This window comes from Condylura cristata, unplaced genomic scaffold (genome assembly GCF_000260355.1).
Source record: "Condylura cristata isolate star-nosed mole 26May11 unplaced genomic scaffold, ConCri1.0 scaffold00053, whole genome shotgun sequence".
NCBI lineage: Eukaryota > Metazoa > Chordata > Mammalia > Eulipotyphla > Talpidae > Condylura > Condylura cristata.
The window spans coordinates 921,535-933,473 of NW_004567154.1; the positions used below are offsets into that span (position 1 = coordinate 921,535).

Genomic DNA, 11,939 nt, shown 5'->3' on the forward strand with positions numbered 1-11,939 from the left:
TGAAACAATTCTAGAGAACTGAATAGTCATATAATACCAAAGCATTAACTTACAGATTACTTGCTAGTTGCAAGGGGAAAAGTAACCATTTTAATGGTGGGATCAGGAGTTACCTCTTATTTAAAAAAAAAAAAAAAGAAGATTTAGGGTCCTCCCTGGTGGTGCAGCGGGTTTAAAGCACAGCACTAAGAAGCTAAAGCCACTTCAGCATGAGTTCAATCCCAGCCCCGGAGGTGATCTACATGGTGTGACAGACCTCTCCTGACTTGCCTGCTGCTCCCCTCAGCAGTGTACTTCATCCATCTGACTGTTCTGCTCCCCACTCTGTCTCTGTTGAATCCTCTCTCCACCCCTACACCTGTGGCCTGTACCCCAGTTCTGTATGCATAAATAAATCTTTAAAAACGATTTATTTATTCATGTATATAAGAGCTGGGGTATAAGCCAGAGAAATGGAGAGGGTGAGAGGATTCAACAGAGACAGAGTGGGGAGCAGAACTGGTGGACTGACTGAAATACACTGCTGAGGGGTCAGGAGAGGCCTGCTGCACTATCTGCTCCCTGACTTGGGATGGAACTCCTGTTGCAGTGGCTGTGGATTGTTTCACAGTGTTGAAACTTAACTCCTTGTGCCATCAAGGAGTGCCCCTTCCACTTAATTGTTAACCTTACTGTTACTAACAATGCAACAGGAAATCTGTAGTATCACCTGGGAAGTAGTTTTACAATTAAAAAAAGAGCTAAAATTCACGGGACTATGGTGGTGGCACAGGGGTGATTTGGTGATGGGAAACCCATGGGGATTACAATTGAGATGAAAAAAAAAATGCGAAAAATGATGTAAAAATAAACTTTTTAATAAAAAAAAAGAGCTAAAATCAAGGGGTTCATAACACTTTCAGATTTTATGAATCACAGAAATAAAAAAAAACTATTTCTACAACACCATGAGAAAACAATCAGATATTCTACAAGTTAACTGGTCTAATTTCTTTAAAAAAGACAGTGTAACAAAGAAGCAAATAAGTCTTGAAGGTAGGAGGTGCTTTAGGACACTTACACAGTTTTTACAATAATCAATAGCAAAAGGGAGAAATGCTCTAGACTGAGACTCAAAAGATGTAACAACCAAGGATATGTAGAACCCATTTATATCCTGATTTAAACACATTCATTGTAAAAATTCCCTTTTTGTGGCTGGATTAAGGGGATTTGCTTATGGACTCAGTATTTAAAAGTATGAAGGGACTATCAAATTATTATTAATTTTATTATGTATGACAATGGAATTATGGCTATGTGAGAAAATGTCGCTATTTTTTTAAGAGATTTAGAAGTACACTGAGTGGAGGTTAGGGAGTTGACACATTATTTGGAATTTGCTTTAAAGCACAGACAAGTTTGAAAGGAAAAAGGAGCGACAGATGAATCAAACATGGCAAAGTTGGTATTTTATTTTTTAAAGTTGTTGATTTTGAAATGGAAATGCATTTCACTATTCCATTTTTTTTTAAGATTTATTTATTTGTGCATACAGAACTGGGGTGCAGGCCAGAGGCTCAGGGGCGGTGAGAGGCTTCACCAGAGACAGAGTGGGAAGCAGAACAGGCAGATCTACGAAGTACACTGCTGAGGGGAGCAGCGGGCGGGTCAGGAGAGGTCTGCCACGCCATGTGGTCACCTCCCTGGCTGGGGATCAAACTCGTGCTGCAGTGACTGCAGATAGCTTCATAGTACTGGGTTTTAAACTGCTGTGCCACCAGGGACGGCATGAAAAGTGGTATTTTATTTTATTTCTTTACAAAAATGACCTGGAGCAAATCTAGCAAAAACGTTAGTATAATTTTTGGTCATGGATTTTTTTTTTTTTTTTTGGTCATGGATTCTTAGGTAAACTTTATATTGTTCTGTACAGTTTTATTTGTGTGGTGGTTTTAAAACTAGGCCCCAAATTCTTTTTTTTGCTGTTGACTTATTTTTTTTGGTAGTCAATTATATTGAATTCATTCATTCACTCATTCATCCATTCATTCATTCATTCATTCAATTTGCCACCTTTCCTATAGATGGATGGAGTCTAGGTTCCTTCGTGTTGAATCTGAGTTGGCTCATTTCTAGCCTATGGAAAGAATATGGAGGAAATGACACTGCATGACTTTTGAGCCTAGGTCAGAAAAGGCAATTTCAGTTTCCTAACTGCTTGCTGGAACACTCATACTTTGAGGCCCGAAGAGCCTAGATATAGATTACTTATTGAACTCTGTTGAAAATTGGGCCCTTCCTGGTGACGCAACAGGTTAAAAGCACAGCACTATGAAGGCATCCATAGCCACTGCAGCATGAATTCGATTCCCAGCCAGGGAGGTGACCCACATGGCATGTCAGACATCTCCTGACCTACCTGCTGTGCCTCTCAGCAGTATATTTCAGTACATCTGCCTGTTCTGCTCCCCACTCTGTCTCTGGTGAATCCTCTCAACCCTCACACCTCTGGTCTGTACCCCAGTTCTGTATGTGTGAATAAATAAATCTTAGAAAAAAAGTGTTAAAAATTATCTTCTTTCAGAACCAATGTGTTCCATTACCTATGGCTTTGCACTTCGTGTAAGAACTTTTAAAAGGCTTTCCTCTAGCAGTTTTAATACAGTTATCTAGCATACAGCAGGCATTCAACAAATGTTTCAATAAACAAATAAGTGACTGAATCATGTCTTCTCATATTAAATTTCCCAACTACTCTAGCTTATTTTTCTTTCAATCACCCCCACAGAGTTTAAGGACAGAATAATCACCTTTAGGACTCCATGGAGCATCATCTGAATTCTTCTTTTTCTTGGGCCGAGATTTCAAAGCAGGATCATCATCATCAGACTCCAGGGAAGGGTAAACTGTAGTGAGAGGGTAAAATAAGTAAACTGAGATCTTAAGTATACAGTGAAGACAAAATGGTGCGTACAACTCAGTTCTTCCCCTCATCTACAAATGCATCCTTTTTTTTCCCCTAAAAATTTATTTATTTATGCACACAGAACTGGGGTACAGGCCACAGGTGCAGAGTCGGTGAGAAGATTCACCAGAGACAGAGTGGGGAGCAGAATAGGCAGATAGAGGAAGTACACTGCTGAGGGGAGCAGCAGGCAGGTCAGGAAAGGTCTGCCATGTCATATGGGTCACCTCCAGGGCAGGGATCGAACTCATGCTGAAGTGTCCTGAGCTTCTTAGTTAGTGCTGTGCTTTAACTCACTGCACTACCAGGGAGGGCCCTGCAAATACATACTTTTAAACTAAAACTTAACTGTAGGAGTCTCTGAATGGGTCACATACTTTGTCTTTCTACCTTTGTACTCTTGCTGCAAATGTCCACCCAGTTATCACATCATTCTGATTCGTTTACCTCAACAATGAGATAGTAAGTGACTTCTTAAGTTAATGTTTCTTCAAAATTCAGCTTCAGATTCACCTACCAGATACTTTCCTTCATATAAATAGGCCCAACTATTAAAGAAAGCTGTGTTGAGGACACTCACACTACTATAAATGCATTGCTATGTGACCCAATAATTCCACTCCTAGGAACCTACCCAAAGGACACAGAAACATTCATTCAAAAGGACACCTGTACTCCTATGTTTATTGCAGCACTATCTACACTTGCTAAGATATGGGCTAAATCTAAATGCCCAGAACCAGATGACTGGATGAAGAAGATGTAGTATATATACATAATGGGATACTACTCAGCAATCAAAAACGATAAACCCAGGGCCTCCCTGGTGGTGCAACAGGTTAGGACACAGCACTGCAAGCTGGCAACAGCTGCTTCAGTGCGAGTTCAATCCCCGGCCCCAGAGATGATCCACATGGTGCAGCAGAACTCTCCTGACCTGCCTGCTGCTTCCCTCAGCAGTGTACTTCATTGATCTGCCTGTTCTGCTTCCCACTTTGTCTCTGGGGGGAGCCTCTCACCACCACTGCACCTCTGGTTTATATCCCAGTTTTGTATGAATAAATATTTTCTTAAAAAAATAAATCCATGTCATTTGCAGCAACACGGATGGAGGTCGAAGGGATTATGTTCAGTAAAGTCAGATGGAAAAAGAAAAATATTGACGATATCACTTATAGGAGAAATATAAGGAAACCCAATAAAGGGTCAAAATAAAAAAGAGACAAACCTGTAGAAAACTTTATATCTGAGGTATAAAGCACGTGAAGGAGAAGGAGATGGATCAAAATGGGGGACAAGGGACTGTGGTAATGGCTCACAGGTGATATGGTGGTGGGATATTTAGGGACTACACCTAAGAAATCAAATATATATTGTTGCACAAAAATGAAAAATGATATAAGAAATCAAAAATTAATAAAATAAAAAATTGAGACATGGGCCACTTTATGTTAAGAACAAGACTTACAGTTTATATAACAAAAAAGAAAGAAGCTTTCCCTCATTTACCTTATTTGATCCAGAAAACTCCTTAACTCTCCATAGTATTTTGTGTATAGCTCTACTGGAGTTTTTTTGTTAGATAATATTTAACAGTTGATTGAAATTTTTCACTCGTAATTTACAATGAGTACAGAGTTATAAATTATTTGATTCCAAAATAAAGAAGCCTAACAATATAGGGTAGGAGCTCAGTAAGAGTTTGCTGAATTAATGGGGAAAACAGAAGCAATATATATAGTATTCATATAAAGGTAACAAAAAGATCACTGGGTTGAATTGGGATCAAGATTACTGAAACTGTATTATTTGAGTGATAAAACACACTCTTATCAATATCCTAGCCAATAAAAATACAAACAAACACCCAGTTTTATCACATTCTTCTGACAATCCACAAGAAATACTCAAAGGATTTAATGGGGAGATGGTCTAGAAAGGTCCTACGGATTAGTGAAATTTTGTTGCTGCTGCTCAACCTAAAATAGAAGCAAAGTGGTATTAAAAACTTCCCCTAAATAACCTACTCCCATTTTTCCAATGACCAGCTTTAAATTTCTCTAGAGTTCTACTTCATGAGAGGAATCCAACCTCCTACTTTTTTCCAGAAGGGCCTCTTCAAGTTCATTTTTCTGGTCTTTCTCCTTGAATAGACAGGGGTTTGTAAAAACCCCTACTTCCTGACTGAAAATTAAAGACTTTATTTAAAGCGGGGTCATTAATTGTCTCTAGAAGGAACTGATTAATGGTAACAGAGTTATTTGAGAAAGGCCCCATTCTTAACAGCTCCAATGACAGTCAATGTTAGCCCAATATTTTATCACAAAAGTGTAAGTGTGGTAGGGTAGAAAACCTGTGTGTCAGGATCAATTACTCTGTACTGTTTTGTTTTGTTTTTTAAATTTATTATTTATTTTCCTTACGATGTTTGCTTTCTTTTTTCAGGTGTAGTCCCCCTAGAAATTCCACCACCAATTCACCTGTGCACCATCACTATAGTCCCTTGTGCTTTTCCCACTCTCATTTTGTTCCCTTTCCTCTTCCTCTACTGCAGAATGTCTCTGACTTATAGTTGTCTGTTTATTTTTGTTTTGTTTTGATACTATTTTTTTCCTTAATCCCCTATATTCCTCCTGTTAAGTGAAACCATCCAGTATTTTTCTTTTTCCTTCTAAGTTATTTCACTGAGGAAAATCCCTTCAAGTTCCACCCATGTTTCTGCAAATGGCATTAATTTCTCTTTTTTTGATTTCTTAATAGTTTACGTTGTGCATATAGTCCACATCTTCTTGATCCAGTCACCTGTTCGTGGGTATTTGTGTTAATTCCAAGTTTTACATTTATACATAGTGCTGCAATAAACATGGATGCATGTATTCTTTTGAATTAATTGGATATATATATATATAAGGCTTGAAAATGGTAGAATAAGAACTTTGCCTTTTATGGGATCTGTCCCACCACTGAAGCAAACATTAAGCTGGCAAAAAATATTAAGAGTCAATCTTTGGGGTACTCTGAAGTTCAATAAAAAATTTACAATAAGGGGTGTGCTTAACCAAGGAAGAGAATTTTCTTAATTTAGGCATTTAAGGAAACCTTTCAGGAAATCTTAGCTGAACACTGAGACAATGGAACAGTTTAGTGACCAGACACAATAAAGACACTGTACTTGAAAAGACTTGTGAAAACCTCACTAAATAAATAGATAAATATAGCTTACAACAAGTAACATCAACAAATTCTAGGGGTAAGGAAAATATGACTCCAGAGTTACCACATTATAATGTTCTAAATGTACAGTTTTCATAAAAATATCACAAGGCATGTAAAGTAGGAAGTATGTCCATTTACAGAAAAAAATTGATAAAGACTCTTTCCTCGAGGAAGCCCAACCATTGGTGTTACTATATAAAGACTTATCAACCATCTTAAATGTGTTCAAAGAGAATTATGTCTCAACAAAAAGGGCAATATCAATAAGTAGAAAGGATATATATGAACTAAACAAAATTTTAAACTGAAAAGTTTTAATGAAAAAATACCTTGAATGAAAAATTCAATAAAGGGATTCAAGAACAAACTTTTAATGACAAAATAATCAATGGATGTGAAGAAAGTACAACAGAAATTGCCTATTTTGATGAGCAGAAAGAAAAGAAAAAATGAAAAGGGACCTGTGGCATTCAATCAAGCTTACAACACATTCATATGGGAGTCTCAGGAGAAAAGAAGAGAAAAAGACAAAGATTATATGAAGATATAATGGCAATAAACATCCCACAGTTTATTCAATTCATGAAAATATGCATTTAAGAAGCTCTAAAACATCCAAGTAGGATGAACTCAGATTCAAATGATCTATAAATTAGATTCAAACTGTCAATTGCCAAAGACAAGAAGAAAATCTTGTATGTAACAGGAAATAAGCAACTTGTCACCTACAAAAGATGCACAATAAGAACAACTAATTTCTCATCTGAAACAATGGAGATCAGAGGGCAGCGAGATAATATGACATATAGAACACAAGTAAAAAGTCGCAGAAATAAATTAAAACCTTTATCAATAATCACTTTGTGTGTAAATGGATTAAATTCACCACTAAAAAAGCAAAGATTGGCAGAGTGAATTAAAAACATGACTCAACTGCAAATTTTACGCAAGACACTCAACATTAGGTGCAAAGAGACAAGGTTGAAAGTGGGCTTCTGGAGCTTCCCTGGTGGCTTAGGGGTTAAGTCTAGGTGCTACCATTTCAAAGACAGCCTGAGTTTGATCCCCTGCCAGGGAGTTGACCTACATATGGTACAGCAGACCCCTCCTGTGTTGCCCGCTGCTCCCCTCAGCAGTGTATTTCAGTACATCTGCCTGTTCTGCTCCTCACTCTGTCTCTGGTGAATCCTCTCACTGCCTGCTCTTGCACCTCTGGCCTGCATTCCAGTTCTTCTATGCAAAGAAAATGTGGGCTTCCCTCAAAACACGATAAAATAGAAAGATTGGGGACACCTTCTTCCAGAGAAGCAACTAAAGAAACTAATTTTTTGCCAAATGTGAGACTCAGAAGTTCGCTGACAGAGTCCCAAAACTTTCCCACAGAGACCTCAAATTCAGGCTGTTGGTTGCTGAGGGGAAGGAGTGGGAGGAAGCAAAGAGGAGTGTGACTGGGAAGTAAATACCCAGATGGCAGATGAGGTGGGAGATTGGCTATTCAAGGCATGATGGGGCACTATAGGGCACTGTGAGTTTTCCTGGAGAAACTCTGCTCAGGTGCAGGTGCAGGTCTGACTGAGTCACTAGAAATTCTACATCTAGGCTGGGTAACAAAAGCCCTTCCACCTTAGTGGTTTCCCAGAAGAGATCAGAGAGATGCCAGGTTGAGCCATTTTGGGCTGAATCCTGAACTCAACAGCAGGAGAAAGAATTAATGAGATAACACACTGATCTCTTGGAAAGGTTCAAATGGGTGCATAGAACTTGCAGCCTCAGTTCTTAACATGTGGTGGTGGTGCTGGGCATTGCTTATGCCACAGCTGGACAATGGGACACATACTCCACCTGGTGCTTCCTGACTGCCAAACCCTACTGAGTTCTGCATTGCAAGCCTTGTAGACCTTGTAGCTCCCTTTACTAGGAGACTAAAGTTTCACAGAAGACAATCCTTGGCAGAAAGGAGCAGCAAGTGGGAGTTATGACAACCAAATACTGAACAGAGCATGCTGTACAGAGAATGGAGAGGAGGCAGAGGTGACCAACTTCATTCCTCAAACTGAGATCAAGGATTTAAGCCTCAGACTTCCCTCCTGCTCCCACTTCACACCAAAGTAAAATAAGAGGAAAAACAAACAAAAATAAATCCTTAGCACCCGAATCACAAAAAAGCAAAAAGACAACACACATGCTTATGAAGCAAGAAGCATCTATACACAAAATGAAAAAAGCAGACATTCTGAGACAAAAATAAAAGATTCAGAAATAGAGGAATTATCAGACAAAAACTTCAAAAAATAATAAAAATGCAAAATGAGCTACGGGAAGATCAGTCAAAGGCAGATAGGCAGGTGCAAAGCTGTAGAAAGGAGAGCTAGAACAAAGAGAGTACTTTACCAATGAGATTGAATATATTAAAAGATCACAAAAAGATTCTGAATGAAATGCTGACAAAATTAGAATGTACTTCAATAGAATTAAACTGGCAGAGAAAGAATTTCCTAAGTAGAAGACTCAAATGAACAAATCACCCATTTACAATAGAAAGAGACAGAAACAACATAAAGGATAAAATAAGGAAACCCCATGAGAACTATCACATTACCAAATATAAAACTTAAATAATTGGGATTCCCAGAAGGTGGAGAGAGAGAAATGGAAGCAGAGCCCTTATTCAAAGATAAAGATAAATGAAATTTTCCCAAACTTAAAGAATTAATTAAATTAGAGAGAACACCCATATTTTTAAGTGCAAAAAAGATTACGTTTAGACACATTGTCAAACTATCAAAAATTGGATATAGAAAAAATTTTGCAGGAAGCAAGGAGGTAAAACAACTTACAAAGGCTCTCAAATTACGCTTTTCACAGACTTCAGCCCAGAGATTCTCCAGGCAAGAAGTGGAAGGAAGTGTTCACAAACCTAAAAGACAACTGCAAGCTAAGGATTACCTATCTTGCAAAATTATCATTCAAGTATAAAGCTGTAATAACAGTTTTCCTAGAAAAAAGAAGCTACTGGAATTTAACAGCACCTGCCCTTCAAGAAATACTGAATGAACTACTTCCACATGAAAAAAAAAAAAAAAAGAAACAAATTCTTAAGCAAAAGGACAACAGAAATACCAAACCAGAAACATGGGCAAGAATATTATAACAAAACTCAAAACTGAGGGCCCTCCCTGGTGGCGCAGCAGGTTAATGCACTGCAAAAGAAGCTTAAGCCACTTCAGCATGAGTTTGATCCCCGCCTGCCCCGGAGGAGAACACATGGCATGGCAGACCTCTCCTGACCCGCCCCCTGCTCCCATTGCATTTGAAGGAACTAGAAAAAGGGGGAAAAAAAACAAATCTAAAAATCAGTAGAAGGAAGGAGATAAGGAGTGACATCACCAACATGGCCATGAAGAGTTGCTAAGATTAAGCTCTCTCTTGGATAGATTAAGCTCTCTCTTGGATATAGTAAATAGGGGAGAAACTACAGCAAACTCCAGCCAAAAAATAGACTATAGGAGCAGGATTGATGACTAAGGGAAAAAGAAGGAAGGTGAAAACAGCGGAAGAAGTGAGAGGCAGATTTCCACCACATCCCGACCCACCTTCTCCTACCTACAAACTCAGAACACCTGGACCAAAGTAAGAAAAGGAGAAGGGAAACAAAACAAAACTGAAAGCAACTGGGAAAGCTAAAACACCTGAAAACCTTAGAAGGAAAACAGAAGTCAGCAGGTTGATTTGTGTAGCAGGGAGCAGGACTGCTGCTGATCCACAGGGTGGGGGGATTGTGTGTGGGGTAAGGATAAGACTCAGTCTTCTCACTACCATTGGGGGCTGGGCAGAGGTCTGGCCCCAACCCCGGGGAATACAATGATGCAGCCCTAGGCAGTGTGGCAGCACCCCCACGTTGAACAGCTATTCCCTGATAGGGGAAGCCAGGCAGGGAGTGGCAGCCAGTGAACAACACCTGGCATCAACCCTAAAAAGAGCTCACCTCTGTTACTGAAAAAGACCTATCTCTGCCAGGAAATGGGGTGCCTAGCACTTTATCCCCCGGGGCTCTGTTTAGGGTGTTGCTCCTGACCTAACTAGCCAAGAGAGGTGCGACTGCCTGAGCCCAGCTCCCGCCATTAGCTAAAAATGGCAGGGAGTAACCAAAAGCACTGAAACAGGCGGGGCTTTGCTGAAAACCTACCTACTTCATGGAGGTTGAAACCTACACTACTGGCGGACCACTGGATCAATGAGGAGATCAAGGAAGAAGTTAAAAAATACCTTGAGGAGAGTGCCAATGACAACACAACTCTACAAAACTTATGGGACACATTAAAAGCAGTTATAAGAGAAAAATATATATCAACAGACTCACGTAAAGAAACAAGAAATAACCTAATCTTCCACCTTAAAGAATTGCACCTTAAAAAAGAGCAACAGGCCCTCCCTGGTGGCGCAGCGGGTTAAAGCACAGCACTGAGAAGCTGAAGCCACTTCCGCATGAGTTCGATCCCTGCCTGTCTCCTGCCCCGGAGGAGACCACATGGCGAGCCAGACCTCTCCTGACTCGCCCGCTGCTCCCCTCAGCAGTGTACTTCGTCGATCTGCCTGTTCTGCTCCCCACTCTGTCTCTGGTGAAGCCTCTCACCGCCCCTGAGCCTCTGGCCTGTACCCCAGTTCTGTATGAATGAATAAATAAATCTTTAAAAAAAAAAAAAAAAAAAAGAGCAACAAAATAACCCCAAAGCCAGTAGAAGACAGGAAATAATAAAAGTCATATCAGAAATAAATGAAATGAAGTTAGGAAAACAATCCAACAAATCAATAGAATGAAAAATTAGTTCTTTGAAAAACTAAACAGACAAACCCCTAGCCAGGCTCACAAAGAAAAAACAGGAGAAAGCACAAATAAACAGGATCATAAATGAAAGAGGAGAAATCACAACAGACACAGCAGAAATCTAAAGAATAATCAGCGAACACTATGAACAGCTATATAAAAACAAGTTCAATAATCTAGAAGAGACAAATTCCTACAGCTCTACAATCATCCAAAGCTAGATAAAGAAGAAATAGAACTGAACAGGCCAATTACAAGCAGTGAAATCAAAGTAATAATTAAAACCTTCCCCAAGAATAAAAGTCCAGGATGAGACGGATTTACAAATGAATTTTTTTTAAAGATGTATTTATTATTTTGCATACAGAACTGGGATACAAGCCAGAGGTGAAGGGGCGGTGATAAAATCACCAGAGACAGAGTAGGGAGCAGAGCAGGCTGATCGATGAAGTACACTGCTGAGGGGAGCAGCAGGCAAGGCAGGAGAGGTCTGCTAGCCATGTGGATCACCTCTGGGGTGGGGATCAAACTTGCACTGAAGTGGATGCGGTGCAGTACTGCATCCTTACCTGTTGCACCACCAGGGAGGGCCTACAAATGAATTTTACCAAACATTCAGAAATGACTAGTGCCTATCCTGCACAAACGCATTCAATAAATCAAGAAAGAATGAAAATACCAAATATTTTCTATGAAGCCAACATCACAGTAATGCCAAAACCTAACAAAGACAACACACAAAAAAAGAAAACTTCAGACCAATCTTACTAATGAACACTGATGCAAAAATCCTCAATAGAATCTAAGCCAACAGAATCCAACAATACATTAAAATAATAATTCACCACGACCAAGTTGCAGGGACACAAGGACAAAAAATTAAAAATCATACAATTATACAAATAGTTGCAGAGAAGACATTTGACAAAGTACAACATCCATTTTTTTTTT

General features: G+C 39.3%; 1 protein-coding gene across 2 annotated transcripts in view; it reads right to left on the reverse strand.

Moving 5' to 3' along the window:
• Nucleotides 1-11,939, reverse strand: part of PHF8 (PHD finger protein 8) — a 172,502-nt gene that overhangs the window by 8,829 nt on the left and 151,734 nt on the right. For both annotated transcript variants that reach the window (XM_012734313.1, XM_004695007.2), the window contains one exon: nt 2,793-2,888. In XM_012734313.1, coding sequence (XP_012589767.1) covers nt 2,793-2,888 — 96 coding nt within the window. The remainder of the gene's footprint in view (nt 1-2,792; nt 2,889-11,939) is intronic.